At 49.8% G+C, this 16,529-nt stretch overlaps 1 protein-coding gene across 11 annotated transcripts in view; it reads left to right on the top strand.

The window, feature by feature from the left end:
- The window catches only part of TNS3 (tensin 3), a 256,326-nt gene extending 240,641 nt beyond the window's left edge, over positions 1-15,685 (top strand). For all 11 annotated transcript variants that reach the window (XM_087431210.1, XM_087431156.1, XM_087431094.1 and 8 more), the window contains 4 exons: positions 8,526-8,694; positions 11,069-11,137; positions 11,243-11,269; positions 12,786-15,685. In XM_087431210.1, the coding sequence (XP_087287336.1) occupies positions 8,526-8,694; positions 11,069-11,137; positions 11,243-11,269; positions 12,786-12,930 (410 nt within the window). In that variant the 3' untranslated portion in view covers positions 12,931-15,685. The remainder of the gene's footprint in view (positions 1-8,525; positions 8,695-11,068; positions 11,138-11,242; positions 11,270-12,785) is intronic.
- Positions 15,686-16,529: the final 844 nt, after the last annotated feature.

Below are 16,529 nucleotides of genomic sequence, written 5' to 3'. Positions count from 1 at the left end.
CTGGTGTCACAGGCAGGCACTGAGCTCTCTAAGGCACTGTTTTTTTTTTTTTTATTAATAGACTTTATTTCTTAGAGCAGTTATAGGTTCACATCAAAATTGAGGGGAAGGTACAGAGATTTCCCATATAACCCCTGCCCCACACGTGCACAGCCTCCCCCACTATCAACATCCACCATCAGTGTGGTACATTTGTCACAATTGATGAACCTACATTGACACATCATAGTTACCCAAAATCTATGGTTTACATTATTAGGGTTCATTCTTGGTGTCGTACATTCTGTTGGTTTGGACAAATGTATGATGACATGTATCCACGATTATAGTATCATACAGAGTAATTTCACTGCCCTAAAAATCCTCTGTGCTCTGCCATTCATCCCAACCCCCCACTGGCAACTGTTGATCTTTTTACTGTCTCCATAGTTTTGCCTTTTCCAGAACGTTATAGAGTTGGAATCACACAGTATGTAGCCTTTTCAGATTAGCTTCTTTCACTTACTGATATGCATTTAAGGCTCCTCCGTGTCTTTTCATGGTTTAATAGTTCACTTCTTTTTAGTGCTGAATAATATTCCATTATGTGGATATACTACAGTTTGTTTATCCACTCACCTGCTGAAGCGCATGTTGGCTGCTTCCAAGCTTTGGAAATTATGAATAAAGCTACTGTAAACATCCCTGTGCAGATTTTTGTGTGGACATAAATTTTCAACTCCTTTGGGTAAATACCAAGGAGCGTGATTGCTGGATCATATGGTAAGAGTATGTTTAGTTTTGTAAGAAACTGCCAAACTGCCTTCCAAAGTGGCTGTTACCATTTTGCGTTCCCACCAGCCATGAATGCGAGTTCCTGTTTCTCCACGTCCTCATTGGCATTTGGTGTTGTCAGTGTTCTGGATTTTGAACATCCTAATGGCATGTAGTGGTATCTCATTGCTGTTTTAATGTGCATTTCCCTGATGACATATGATGTGGAGCATCTCTTCATAGGCTTATTTGCCATCTATATTTTTTCCTTCGTGAGATGTCTGTTAAGGTCTTTGGCCCAGTTTTTAACTGAGTTTTTTGTTTTCTTAGTGTTGAGTGTTAAGAATTCTTTGGTGAGTGTCTCTCGTAGAGCAGAAATTTTTAATTTTAAATTTAGTTTTGAAATCCAGTTTATCAATTGTTTCTTTCATGGATCATGCCTTTTGTGTTGTATCTCAAAAGTTATCACTAAACCCAAGGTCATCTAGATTTTCTCCTATATTATCTTCTAGGAGTTTTATAGTTTTTTGTCTTACATTTGTTATACATTTTGAGTTAATTTTTGTGAAGAGTGTAAGGTCTGTCTAGATTCACTTTTTTTTTCTTTTTTGAGGAAGATTGGCCCTGAGCTAACACCTGTTGCCAATCTTCCTCTTTTTCTTTTTTCTCCCCAAAGCCCCAGTACATAGTTGTATATCCTAGTTATAGGTCCTTCTAGTTCTTCTATGTGGGATGCTGCCTCAGCACGGCTTGATGAGCAGTGAGTAGGTCCCTGCCCAGGATCCGAACTGGTGAACCCCAGGCCGCTGAAGCAGAGCGTGCAAACTTAACTGCTATGCCACCGGGCTGGCCCGCTAGATTCACTTTTTTTTTTGTTTGTTTTTGTGAGGAAGATTAGCCCTGAGCTAACATCCAATGCCAATCCTCCTCTCTTTTGCTGAGGAAGACTGGTCCTGGGCTAACATCTGTGCCCATCTTCCTCTACTTTATGTGGGACACTGCCACAGCATGGCTTGACAAGCGGTGATTTGGTGCGCGCTTGGATCTGAACCTGCAAATCCTGGGCTGCCGAAGCAGAGCATGTGCACTTAACTGCTGTGCCACTGGGCCGGCCCCCTAGATTCACTTTTTTATATGTGGATGTCCAGTTGTTCCAGCACCATTTGTTGAAGAGATCATCTTTGCTCCATTTTATCGCCTGTGCTCCCTTGTCAAAGACCAATTGCCTGTATTTATGGAGGACCTATTTCTGGGCTCTCTCCCCTGTTCCGTCGATCTATTTGTCTCTTCTTTCACCAGTGCAACACTGTCTTGATTACCGTAGCTTTATAGTAAGTTTTGAAATCGGGTAGCAATCAGTCCTCCAGCTTTGTTTTTCTCCTTCAGTTTTGTGTTGGCTATTCTGGGTCTTTTGCCTCTCCATATAAACTTTAGAATTAGCTTGTTGCTATCCATAAAATAACTTGCTGGGATTGCATTGAATCTAGAGATCAAATGGGGAAGAACTGACATCTTGACAATATTGAGTCTTCTTGTCCGTGAACATGGAATGTCTCTCCATTTATTTAGTTCTTTGATATTTTTCATCAGAGTTTTGTAGTTTTCCTCATACATATCTTGTACATATTTTATTAGAGTTATACCTAGGTATTTCGTTTTTGGGGGTGCTAATGTAAATGGTGTTGTGTTTTTGATTTCAGATTCTACTTGTTCTCTGCTAGTATTTAGGAAAGTGACTGACTTTTGACTGTTAAACTTGTGTCCTGCGACCTTGCTATAAAAACTTACTAGTTTTAGGCCACGTCACTTTTGCAGGATTAGATGCTATCCTAGTGGCCCCAGTTTAAGAGGGTTATGGACAAGCCAGACACCACAGGGCTCTTGTGTATCTGCAGCTATGAGGGAGGGCCACAGCTAGAGAGGATGATAGGGCCCCCTGACTTCAAAACCCTGAATTTCCCCCATTGGAGATCTTTCATACAAGGTAGATATTTACTCTCAGAAATGTTTGAATGGGAATTTCTGAGTCTGGGGGAGGATTGGACAGAAGTACCTCCATCTGTACCTCATATCTATAGACTACTTTATAGTTGTGACTCCATGCTGGAGGTATATGCACTGTAGAGGTATTTTCTTGTAACTTCCTCTGTACAGTCTGCATTATTCTGTGCAGTTTTTCTCTGTAAAACTACACATCCCTGTGCCTATTACCCAGCTAATTCGAAACCTCTCTGGTTTCAAAAGGAATGTTTTAGTGTTGAACTCTCCTTAGACCTTCCATGAAGGATCAGTTATCTGTGGCCAGAACAAAGGTGACAGGAGTTTGCACAAGTATGCTAGAACTTGAAGCTCCAAATGGAGAGTGTGGCTATGTCAGTCCTGGGTTCAAGTCCAGGCTCCAACACTCAGGATTTTGACCTCTGGCAAATCACTTAGCCATGCAGACCTCCACATAGTAATAATAACCTTTCCCCCACACAGATGAATAGGACGTTGAAAAACGCCTTGGGAACTAACCTGGTCACGTAAGCTGTTGTATTTCTGCCACTCCACTTGCGTGTAGAAACACTTTCCCTGGCCCAAGAGGAATGGCTTCTCCTGTGCAATGGCCTCATCCTTCCCCTGCGTGGGCCCGTTTTTAAGGGCTGTTCCTGGGTGACAGTCCCCACGTCAGAGATGAGCTCACTGCCCCCAAATTGTTTTAGGCGGTCCCTGGAGCCCATGAGGGTTCATAGCCTCCTCATGTCAAAGCAGTGACCTTTCAGGTTTCTCTTTAAGCTTCATTGTTAGCTAACCTTTTTCCAATAAATGTCGAATTAATGGATCAGTGAATTACTTGATTATAATAAGGTACCTAAATAGCCCTTATTTTTAGATGTTAAAGGTTTTTATTCTATTCTGGCTTATCATTTTTAAGTACTCTTTATCATCTTTCTAAACAATATATGGCCGTATCAAGTAACTCTGAATGTTTTGTTTGGAGGGGTGGGCCTTCCTGGGGACAGGACTTCCATCAGAACCTGGAGCCCGTCCGAGTCGGGCGTTTACATATGAGGGTTAAATTATGACTGCGTTGACCTTATATCTTTATAAAATCTCTTGTTTCTAAAACACATCAAGAGGTTTACTTTCTGTCCAGCTGCCCTCATGGCTGAGCAGGCGAGGACTCGAGTCAGGACTCAGAAATACAGCTGGAAGAGTGAGGGCGCTGCGAGAGCGCCCCAGCGCGTCTTCCCGGGGTCGCAGACGGTTGGAACAAGTGCAGACATGGGGGCGGAAGGCGGTCGGACTGTCCCATCTCTGATCTCCTCAGGGACATTCAGGGGGGTTTTTTCGTAAACTAATTTCCTGCGTTGCCCTGATTCACTTAGCAGCCCAGGCTCCTGGACTCACAGCAGCTCTTCGCGATTCTCTGGTCCCGTTTCCTCGTCGGAGAGCTGAGGGAGCCCAGACTCAGGACCGTGCCGGAGTCGGCTGGCTCGCCACGAGGGGCATAGACTTTTCGTTCTCTTCAGTTTAATCCTTTTCATTTGATACCCAGGCCATTATGGGTCATTCCAGTCTCTGAAACAACTTCTGTTTCTGTTTTCAGCCCTGTTCTTAAGGAATTCTTGTTGAAGCAGCAGAATGCAGTATAATTCTGAAAAGAATGCCTTTTTTCCAGACTTCTGGCAGATTTTCCATACATGTTAGGGTTGTGTTTTTAACTTGCCATATTGTAAAGTATACTTTCTCTGTTAAAGTACTATGTGTTCTTCAAGTTAAAAGAAGAAAGATATGTAAAAGAAAGGGAGAAATGAATGACTCAGAGACCTCTTACCACGTGCAGCCCTGGATGTTCCTCCTTTTCTCACTCTGCCTAAGAAGTTCACCCACGGTTTTTGCAAACACGGCCTTGGTCTCATTTTGAATGGCTGTATAAAGGCCGGCCCATCGTGTGATTCAACTCCTTACGGCTCCGGCTCCTCCTTTAGCTTCTTTCTAAGTTCTCAATAGTACAAGCGATGCCTGGAAGGCTGCCTTTCGGCGTTCCTTCTTTTGTCTGATTTCTGGAATGTTGCCTTAGGACAGATTCCCAGAAGTGGTAGGTCGGGGTGAGGACGCGTGGACGGACCGTAGACTCTTGCTCCTCGCTGTGGGTTTGGCGGGCGCTTTCCTGGTCAGTGTCGCACTAGGCACCGCAGCTCCTCAGCCGCACCCCGGCGTGAGCGCTTGTCGGGGGAATTGGGTGGTCTCGGGTCAGGCCCAGTGGGGCAAGCACAGCAGTGACCCTGTGGGCCCACCTGTCCTCTCCCAGAGAGAGCAGGGGCTCCGGGGACTGGCGTGTGCTTTGTGGGTGGCAGCACTCCTTCTCTGCTCTGAGGAGTGGGAACATGGCTCTGCACTGGGAGAGATGTCCCCAGGCGCCAGGCTCCCGCTGCTCCTTATCAAAAGGCCATTTGTGATGCTGCAGGGAAGCAGGGGTCTGGGTCGTGGCAGCCTGCGGTTAAATGTGCCCCCGATCCAGTTGGGGCCCATTTTGTGGGATTTCATTGTAGTTAGATCAAAATTTTCTTTTTTTTCTCTTTTGTAACTGAATGACTGGCATTACAGTCATACTAGTGGAATCAAAGACAGAATATTCACCCTCCTAAAATCAACCAGTCTTAACTTTTCCAGGCACCCTTCCAGCTCCTGTTCATATGCACACATGCTTTTTATTTTATAGTTCTAATCATAGCACAGACACAGTTTTTATTCTGCTTTTCCCATTAACCTCTAACGGTTTTCACGTTGCTGTACAATTTTCATAATTACTATTTGCTGGTTGCTTGGTATGTCATTGAGGGGCTAATTTAACCATTCCCCTATTTTTGGACATAATTTGTTTCCAACTTTTCCCACTATGATGAGTATGTGGCTCAAATATCTTCACCTCTAGGTTAGTGGTCTTACAGGGAGATATTTTCTTTCTCAACCCTCTCAGAAGTGGGACCTCGAGGTTACCGAGTGCGGGCATTTCTTCTGATCCTCCTGATAAATATTGCCAAAGTATCATCCAGAATGGCTGTCCTGTTGACGCCACCATTTCGTTTAAAAGCACATCTTTCATCAGAGCTTTGGAGGCATTGAGCATTGGGCAATTGCAATGTTAAGGACTTTTACCACCTTGCTCTGTTTCTCAAGGTGACAAAAGTAAATCCCTCAAGTTCAGACAGGAGCTGAAGTGCAGGTCAACCACCAGCCCGGCAGTTCTGCTCAGAGTGTCTTCTCCCCTGGCACCGTCAGATGAGGACAGTGCGAGCCAGCTGGAAGGAGTGGGGGTGTGGAGAAGGGCAGTGTTGGCCATGGAAACTCAGCCATTCAGGGAGGGTGTCTCCGACTTCTACCTGCCTCTCAGTGTCTCCCTGGGCAAAAATGTGTAGATGTGACAATGAGCTTCTAAAAGATGCCTCTGCTGTCAGGGCAGTCGGGGCTGTCAGCAGGCATTATCTATGGCTGAGGAAAATCTCACGCAACTTAAATACCTCACAGTAAAATTAGCGACTCATCCCTGGGAATGTTATATGAAATTTCTTACTGAGTGCGTGTCCTCTGCCCAGTGCCTGGTTGGCATGTTTCTTTTTTTTTTTTTTTTTTTTTCTGTGAGGAAGATCCGCCTGAGCCAACATCTGCCAATCCTCCTCTCTTTTGCTGAGGAAGACTGGCCCTGGGCTAACATCTATGCCCATGTTCCTCCACTTTATATGGGACGCCGCCACAGCATGGCCTGACAAGCGGTGCATCTGTGCGCACCTGGGATCTGAACCGGCGAACCCCAGGCTGCCGCAGCGGAGCACGCGCACTTAACTGCTTGTGCCACCGGGCCGGCCCCTGGCATGTTTCTTAATGTCTTTCGGCCTCAATTTTCTCGTCTCTAAATTGGGAATGATAGTAGAGTCTTCCTCATAGGACTGTGGTGTGGATTTTATGAGAGAATCTCTGTAAAACGTTTAGCTGAGACCTGACACAGAGGAAGTGTCATAATGAGCAGCATTAGGTGAAGCTCCACGAAATGAAAACAATTGTGTTTGGGGTAGAAACTTCTTTTTAGATTTTGCTTAATGGCATAATGCCCTCTAATAATTATGGGGATGAATTATCAAGCTCTTCTTCCTGAGAGAAAAAGTGAATTGTTGAGTAAACTTGGTAGGAGAAAATTGGTATCTCAGGTGAGACTCCTTGCTGATACTGATTTTGGGGAGCACTGTTGTTAGAGGAAGGGGGGCAGCACCTTTCAGTCTTTCTCCTGTGAGTGCTGGAAGCTCTTGCAGTGACACTTCCTCCAGAAAACACCATCACTCCTCTTTGGGGCTGCTTGCTTCTTGGGAGGTTTTCCGGTATTGGCTGCCTTTCCTTGAGCCTTGGCCTTTACGGTTGGGGCTCTTCTGGTGAATCCAATGATTCTATGGAGCTTTTCCCTGCTGTGGTCACTGAGGGCCCCCCCGGACCCGCCCTAACGCTCACCACCCAGGACAAAGGAGGAGCTTCATTCCTCTGATGCAAACCCCAGGTCTTGCTGTCCTTCCCCATCACATTTACTCTGTGCTCACTGCAGCAGAGGTTTCCGAATCCTCAAAGTTTCCCAAACTCTAAAAACTAGCTGTGAATTATAGCATCTGCCGTGGAGAGAATGGATGGCCAGCAGCTCATAAGCAGCCTTGCATCTTACGTAGGGACGGCCTACGTTTTTTCCGTTCCCCATCTGCATGAGTGCCTGGGCAGTGCACTTGCCAGCAGGCATGGCTCCTGCTCCGTGTCAGGAGGCAGAGTGGAGGCGGAGCTGCTCCATGGCCATGCCTCCCGGAGACTCCCCCAGAGGAAAGCAGCACCAGTGGGGTCACAGCACTCATCTGATTGCTCGGGTCCCAGGGAGGCATTTTCTTTTCTGTGTAGTGAGGCCTTTCAACATGGAGTTAAGATGCCCCAGACACTCACATGCAGAGACGGGCATCCTACGGGGGGACACAAGAGTGGCTCTGTTCCTGGAAAGGACACGCTCGGGGTGGTGGGCCAGGCGAGGCCAGGGCTCCACTTTAGGCCAAGTCCGAGTGTCTCATGGGTCACCCCAGGAGGGCCCGTGTCAGCTTCAGCTTGGTCTGCAGGGATCCAGGCTCAAAGGGCCATCGGGCTGTTTACAGAGCCCTGTTCACACCCAACTGTTTGCTTCCCCCAAGAGGAGGTGGCTGACAACAAGCCCCCAGCCCCTTGGCAGCATGAGGAGCAGGGGTGGGACGTGGACAGGACAGGCTGTCCCAGCTCTTTCACGGACTGTGTTCTGAGTTGGCCGCCAATTGTTCATTCTCAGCAGCTCTTTCTGGATGCCCACCACTTTCAGAACTCTGAGCAGGGTGGTTATTTGGTGTTCAAGACCTCATGCTCCCCTCTCGGACATTTCTTTAGCTACACTTGTGGTTGGGCTCTAATCCCTCCCAGACCCACACTGAGGCTGAGAAGGTACCTCCAGCCCCACCTGGGGACGCCAGGTGTGAGTAATGCAGCAGGAGTGAAAGCTCATCCCGGGGCTAGTGGGAGGGGCGACCTGTTTATGCTCCTATCGGCCTTGGGACAAGTGTGTCTCTGGGTCACTCACTCTCCACGCCTTTTGAATTAGGGGCAAAGGGCGTTTGCCTTAAATGCATGTGGCACAAGCCACACGTGCGAGTCATTCATTATCCCCAGGGCCACTGCTGGCGACTGCCCATGTGTCTGACAGAGGCATTAACAAGCTGCTTCCCCTTGGTGTCTTGCAGCCTGCAATGTGTGGTACCTGAACTCTGTGGAGATGGAGTCCCTCACCGGCCACCAAGCTGTCCAGAAGGCCCTGAGCATCACCCTGGTCCAGGAGCCACCTCCGTTGTCCACAGTCGTGCACTTCAAGGTGTCGGCCCAGGGCATCACCCTGACGGACAATCAGAGGAAGTGAGTGTGCCCAGGCGGCCGGGGCTGCGGGCAGGGGTGGGGCTTCTGTCACACCTGGGGGTTAGACCTCTGCCAGCTCTGCTCATCACCCAGACTGTGCTCCTGGGCAGGTTAGTGGTCATCAGGCAAAAGTAGTCAGTAACCCAACATCCATCCAGGGTTTTCTCTGTCACCAAATGTGTCCCAGGAGCCACGTATAAGCTATTAATATTTGGTCCAAATGCTTTTTTCTTAGGAGTCAGTAAAAAAAAAAAAAAAAAAAAAAAAAAGTATATATATATATATACGTGTATATATATATATTTGGACCTTTGATTATCACACACACACACACACCTAATTTTCAAATGCAAAAATCTTTTAAGTCTTTTCTGTAAAAATGCTTGGAGACTGTGATAGAATCCACTCACTTTTGCTTCAGTATTATTACTTCTGTGTGGTCATCCCATTTCAGATGAGAATGTGACCTTGATAGATATTATTTCAGTATCTAAATAATATTAATTATTATATAATAGTCATAAGAATAATGTTAATATATATCTAGATATTATGTAATATTATAATATTAAATGTTATCTAGGTAATATTTGAATATCTAGATAATAGATAATATTTCAGTTTCAAGTGACTTTTGTCAGCTGTCACTAAGTCGGTTCTACTTGGGCAGATGTTCTGATGGGAACATTTTTGGAGCCGTGGCCTGAGCAAGGAGCAGTGTCAGGTGCACAGACAGAGCAGTGGCAGGCGTGTTCCTCCTGCCACAGGGTCAAAGGCATTTCGGATGCAGTTATTATTTGTTAGTTATGGAAACAGCCTGGTGTGATTGATAAGGGAGCTAGGTCATCAACCCTAAAAACAGAGCGATGGCAGGAGCTTCAAGGGGCTGCTGCCATTCCCCTCGTGTCAGCCATGGGGGCAGAGCTCAGACCAGGTGTGCCCAGCACCCCAAAGCCTCTCCTGCCTGCCCCGGGGTTGGTGCCGAGCGTGGGAAGGTCTCTGAACCAGAGCCTTCTGGCCCACTGCTCAGGATGAAGCAGGTTGGGGGGTTTCACTCATAACCCTTCGCCAGTAAGAAAAGGCGTGGGGGTAGGACGTGGGCTCTGCTGCTCAGATGCCATCCCCTTGCCCGTGCCTCTTACCAGTGGGGTGACCATGGGCAAGTCCTTCACCTTGTAACGCTCAGTTTCCTCACCTTTCAAACTGCACTGAAGTAACGGTCTCAGGAATTTAGTGATTTGAATGAAATAACGTGGCAGGTGCCCTGCACGGCGGAGGGGTGGACCCCGGGTCGGGGCGGAAAGTGCGGCTTTCTCCTTCACAGCATCTGTTCGCTCTTGGCAGCTCCATGCTTTCTCTGTATCTCATTTCGCTGTGTCCTTATAGACCTGAGGGTGGGCTGTGTCCACAGCATTCAGGGTCTGTTCTATTGCAAGAGACAGAATCCGGATGCGGACTGGCTGGTGCTGACAGAGGGGGCCCTGTCCTCCCTGGCAACCAGCATCAACAGGCAGCAGGGAGGGCGCTGCCCCTCAAGGGTCCCCCGACCGAAAGATGCCCAGGCTCTGCCGGAGCCTTTCCCATGTGCTGGCCTCTCTCTCCTTCTCCCGGTGAGCTTTCTCCCTGCACCAGGAGTGAAGCCGCCTGCGTCTGGGGACACCACCACCCTCCCCAGGAGGAGGAGGGACCGGCCCCATGTGGCGCGGGGCACGGGGCCTCGTGGCCGTGTGGTCCTGGGCGGGCAGTGCTCAAATGAGTGGGGAGGGCTGGCAGGTGAAACAAAGGACGCCGTGACCTGAGCCGGGGGCAGGACAGAGGGCTCCTCTGGTGGTTCCACCGTGACCCTGCTGGCCCAGCCTTAGCAGCACTTCCCAGTGGCGTTAATGTGCACAGCATTTGGCAGCTCACGGTGTGCTGTCAGCTTCATTACAGCGTCTGATGTGGGCTCCTGTCCCGGAGAGGGGTGGGCCGCTCCAGGTGCCCTGTCCACAGGCGAGGAAGGGAAGGCTGGAGATGGTTGGCGGTTCCCGGGACGATGGCAGGAAGGTCAGGCGTCACTCACCATCCTCCTCTCTCGGTCAGGCTCCTCAGTCTGATTCAGGTGGCTGGCCGTCTCACGACTTCACTGCGCAGTGCTTCCCTTCACCCCGCAACTCGCTTCTGTCTGAGGGCGACTTTCCCCAGAACCGCTCTGCCCAGCTTCACGTGTCTGTCGACTTCTAGCGAGCAGACGTTCTCCTCTTCTCTCCAGACGACTAGTAAAAGCATAGAATAGGCTTCTGCCCTGAATCTCCTCATGGGAAGCCCACCCAGTGCCTCATGGAGACCCTAAAACCCCAATAACAGGGTCGTCCCCCTGTGTCCTTCCTGACAGGCTCTTCTTCCGGAGGCACTACCCTGTGAGCAGCGTGATCTTCTGTGCGTTGGATCCACAAGACAGGAAGTAAGAAATGTGTATTTTTATTAAGAAATGCATATAATTCCTTTTCCTCTGTAAGTTAATTTAAAAAATAACATAATTCTTCTCTTTTTTCCTTTCATTTGCAAGGTGGATCACAGATGGCCCTAGCTCAAGGTAAGTTGCCAGCATGTCTCGGTCACACTGCAAAGGTGAATTCTGTTCCAGACTTCCGAAGAGGGTCCTTGCAAGGAAATGACTAAATCATGCCAATGGGTTGGGTTTTGCTTTAAACAACAATGAAAGTGTTCTCCTCGTGTAGAAAGGGCCCGCAGAGGGTTAGCTTTTCTGCTTTCTCTTCTCTGAATGTGAACTCTTGACCTTTGATCCTTAAAGTATGGTATAAATAGTGTGAAGCAGACTGCACCGTTCTGGCCATTTAGGAGTGGGTGTGGACAGCAGTGACGTTGAGGTCAGGGTGTTAGAAGGAGGGCCTGTCGGTGTGTGAGAGCAGGAATGAACAAGCGTTCGGTGTTTTCCAGACGCAGGGAACACAGTTTCATCCTGCCCTCCCTCTGTGGCAGGCCAGGCGTGGGCTGGGGGCAGGGTGGCTTCAGAACCCTCCAGAGCTGTCTGCAGTCCCACAGGGTGACCTCCTCTGTGTAACCTAAATTTGAGAACCGCAAGTGTCGGATCACTGGTGTCCTGTCCTAGGATTCCTATATCAAATTACTCATTTGTCTTGAGATCTGATAAAGTGCCCGGAGGCCTCCCTAGTCCCAGGTGGGGGCATGCCCCCACTGCCCCGGCCTCTGGCACGCAGGGCTGACCGCCCTCCCGGCTGCCTGGAATGTGCGACCCCCTTGGGGTTACTGAGTGCCATCGGCCAAATCCCTCCCATGGTGTGGAAACCACTAAGCTTAGACAAAAAATTCCTTCATTTTTCTAAGAAGGAGAAGAAAGACTTCTGCCAGGGATTTGGATACGGACAATGGTAGTTATTGTGTTAAGTTTGGGGCTCATGAAAGTCTCTTCAGATAAAGGCTTCAATTCTTCTAAGAAAAATAATTAGACACACTGTTCTCTTAAGCAGTTTCCTTAACTGCAATAGTTTGTAACTCAGGCGCACGAGGCTGAGAAGGGAGCCCCTGGTGTATTTTCAGTCCCCCGGACCCAGTGGGTGAGAGTGCCGACATCTGGGAAGGGCTGGCTGCATCCTGCACCATCCCGGGACCCAGAGCTGGGGTGTGAGTGCCCCTGCAGGCTCTGCACTCCCGTCTGTTCTGACTGCGTGAGGTGGAGCCGGGGTGCTCACCCTAATGCGCTGAGGACCCCGGCCCTCCCCTCAGAGACTCGGGTCCGTACGCCGGGAGTGGGGCTCGGGAGTCTGCACTGACAAGCGTCTAGAGGATTCGGGGCAGGCAGGGAGGGGGCTTTGGTTCAGGGCCCAGACCACTCCCGTGCTGCCCCCTCCGGTTCCTCACCTGCAGAGTAGGAGCAGCAGCATCCTCCCTGCAGGGTTGTGAAGGGGGAGAAGGTGTGGACAGGGGTCTGGCAGGGTGCTTGGCCCCTGGCAGGTTTCAGATAAGTGGCGGGCTGAGGTGGCAGTGGTGGGAGGAAGCCGAGGTTTGCACCCACACTCGGGCCTTGCAGGATGGGGCGCTGGCCTCTAACCTCAGGTCTCCCTTTGCAGAGTCTTTGGATTTGTGGCCCGGAAACAAGGCAGTGCCACAGACAACGTGTGCCACCTGTTTGCGGAGCATGACCCTGAGCAGCCCGCCAGCGCCATCGTCAACTTTGTGTCAAAGGTCATGATCGGCTCTCCTAAGAAGGTCTGAGCCCCTCACAGCCCAGAGACTCCTGGGGGCTGGAGCCGCCCTCACTGTGTAGCTGACTGTGACCCTGACATTCCCAGCCCAGGAGGGGAAGGGGCTCCTCCAACTTCATAAACACGAGCACAAACAGCCCCACCGTTACCAGCCTTGCCGGAAAGAAACCGCTCCCCGACACATTTCTGTCGCCGAGCGCTCTCTGAGTGGAAGAGGGCAGCACCGGGTGCGCCCACCCAGGCTCCGTGCTGAAGGGACCATGTGGGGAAACGTGGGGTCCCCGTGTTCCTTGCACACTGGCGTTTGTGGGAAGGAGGGGTGCCCAGCCCGCTCTGCTGTGGCCCCGAAAGACCAGCTGCACCTCACCAACGCCGTCACCATCACAGAGGGCTCCTGTCCAGCCGACACCCCAGAGGGAAGCCTCTGTCCTCTCATGGTGAAGATCCTGATGAACTTGAGAGCGGATGCATGTTTGAGGAAGGTTCGTGCAGGTCAGGTCCTTCCGGGACACTGGGGTCATGAACGAGGGGACAACGTGATGGGCTGTGAGGAAGAGAGAGGTCACTCGGTTACTCGGGGAGGACTCCATGACGCCAAAGAGCCTCACCCCGGCGTGGTGACGGCTCCAGCCTCCCGCTCGCCCTCTGGGTCTGCGTGGTGTGCAGGGCCATGAGAGGAGAAAGTAAGAAGACAGAAGTAAAACGCCATTTCCATATAATTTATATTTTACTTATGCCAAATTATTTATGATAACAATTTGCCATTGCTGTATCCACTGGTCCAAATGCTGCAGCTGCCAGGCTGGAGTTTTAGGAGGAGCATCCGTCCCGTGTCAGGTAGAGGGTGCACATCGCTCGTCAGCCATGCTGTGGACCGTCTCCACGTGCGGCTACCAAAAGGTGGTTTTTCTTCAAGCAGCCTACCCCAACACTTGACTATCGATATGTCATTTCCAGGCTGGTGGATGATATCCTTTCGGGGGAGGAAGGTTCAGGAAAGGTGGGACACACTTAGGTGTAGACTTAGCCCTCCTCTGCCTTGCTGTTCTCGGTCATCTTAGGGCCTGGTAGAGATGCCCAGAGAACTGCTGACCTCTGGGAGCTCTCTTCCGTCTCGTCTGTGTCTGTTGGCTCCTTTTGGCATCCTGTGTGTTTCTGACATCCTGAGCATGGAGAGAAAGATGAGAATGAACCTCAGTCCTTACAGGCTCTTTTTGAAGGCTGCTTTTCTGCACCACCTTAGCCACCAAATCGTGTGTGCCGTTTACGCTGGCATGAGTGTTGCAGTGCCGTGGTCTGTCTGCCTGAATCCACCCGTGGTGAGAGTTTTGGGAGAAGTGGATGGTCCTGCAAATCCTCCGGAGTGAGAAATGGAGCTGGCAGCATCATGATAAAGTCCTGGTCTCCTTCCCCATAACCCGGGGCGCTCCGTGGGCTCTCCATCCACCGTGAACGGCCCGTTCTGCTCTGCTTTCCAAGTCAGGCACCAACTCTTCCATCACCCAGGAATCTCTGGCAACAGTCACCATGCTGGAGTTTGGAAACGTGCTTTGTGAATTCTCTGTTCTGAAATGGGGCAGAGACAGACTCGGCGATGAGCAGAGTTGGAATTGCCGAATCACAGTGGGCGTTGTGAGAGTGTGTGTGTGTGTGCGTGCGTGTATGTGTGTGTGTAAAAGTAGGTGAATGAGTCCACTGTTTAGCTCCTATTGATGCACCAAAAGCAAGTGCCTCATTTCTGTGCCAAATGTTTGCCTTGGTCTTCGCAGACCTTCTTTCCTGACACGTGTTGGCGTGGCTGTTAAAGAGAATGTGCTGGCATCTCCCCAGGCCCTGAGGTCTTGGTCCTCGGTGGAGGCATCTAGCATTTCCGTTTTTCATTCACTGCAGGAATCTGGCCAAGGGGAGTGAGGTTTGTGCTGTCCCCAAGAGGTGCCTCATCCCGAGATGGCTTATACCCAAGTTTGACCGAGAGACCACAGGCCAGGCCCCTTATCCTTCTGATGAAGGAAGAGAGGGCTTGTTTAGAAATCAGAGCAAGAGAGGAGTGTGGGACTGAGAAGCGTGAGCTGTCGGAATCACAGACATCAGGGCCTCCCACGGCAGTCCTCATCCAGAGCATTTGAGAAGCCGCGCACATTTGCTTTTTACCTGACTTTTACTCTCAGTGGTCAAGGGCATCGGAAGTTTGCTCCAAGCAAATGGCTCCCTCTGAGGAACCAAAGGAAGCCAATACCCCGGTTTCTGACGAGCTGGTACAACAGGTCTCTTCACGTGTTACATGTGTGGTAAACAGAACAAGATGAGTCCGTGAACTTTGTGCTTAGACTGTGGGCGAGCCCCACCGCCAGCGCCGGCTCATGGGCACACGGGGAAAAGGAACCTTTTCCAGGCATCTGGCCTCTGGGACACCAGCGGGCACAGGGGTGCTGTCCTGGGGAGTTCATAAGAACAGCACCCCCCAGGTGTCGCAGCCGGGGTCCTATTAACCTGCTCATTAACCGTATGCTGTATTCCTCCAGTGTTAACCTATAACCGTGTTAAGTCACACTGCATTAAGGGTCTCCGTGTATATCCTCAGCATCAAAGACCTCGTCATGTCTCCTTCTCTGCCTTACTATTAGTGGATATTTTTACTTTTCTTATATTGTAAAGAACATATCCAGTATGTAAATGAATGTCCTATAAATCCTTTGTATAGTCATTTTCTCTGCTCTTTAAATATCATCTCTATTCAGAGTATAATAAAATTATAAACTTGGTAAGCCTCAGTGAGGCACGTGTTTGTTTGCTGTGTTGGAGGGAAGTGCCCCCAAGGTTGTGTGCAGGTGTCTATGCGTGTGTGTGTATGTGTGTACGTGTGTGTATGCGTGTCTGTGAGTGCCTGTGTGTGTTTATTTGGGAGTTTGAAGGGCACTGTTTATGGATCAGTGGATTCAGTTATAAATTCTTGTACATTTTGCCTTCAGGAATATATTTTAACATTTCTGCCTAGAAACTTTTGAAAAATTGTATTCAGAGGTTTTAAGAATTTAATTATAATGTGTGGCACTGATCGTAGTTCCTGATAGATTTTGATGTTTGGCCCCTGATGGAACTTTCCAGGTATCTACCGAGTTGGGCACTGAATATGAATATGAATATGAAAAGTCTGGCGGGTTCACCTTTTTCCTCAACAAATGCTGCTGGCAGGCCCAGCGCCACCCTTCTGGCTCTCCTGGGCTGGTGGGGTTTGTCCCCACAACCAGGTGGGGGTCTATGGTGCTGGCTTTCTGCTCTCTTGGGTCGGGGCCCCTCCGCCGGTTGACCTCCCTCATGAGTTAGGTGATGGGGATACAGGAGCACACTGCCCTCATTTCCTCTGTGTCCTGAAGCCCAGAGCAGCTCTGTCACAGCAGGACACAGGGTGGCTTGCTGGACGCACCTCGGCACATGTCTGTGTCACACCCAGGCCCCAGGGTGTGGACGGTCAGTGGGCCACACAGGGCCCCACCTTCCTCTCCCACTGCAGGCTCTGCACAGACATGGTTACCATCGTCATCAGGCTCAGGGCTGCGGTGTGGCCATTCGTGTAGCTTGACCGCCACGACCGCTTCCTCTCCGAGTTAG

This window comes from Ceratotherium simum, chromosome 1 (genome assembly GCF_057802395.1).
Source record: "Ceratotherium simum simum isolate JZ-2026a chromosome 1, ASM5780239v1, whole genome shotgun sequence".
Classification (NCBI taxonomy): domain Eukaryota; kingdom Metazoa; phylum Chordata; class Mammalia; order Perissodactyla; family Rhinocerotidae; genus Ceratotherium; species Ceratotherium simum.
This window is presented reverse-complemented; position numbering and strand designations above follow the sequence as displayed.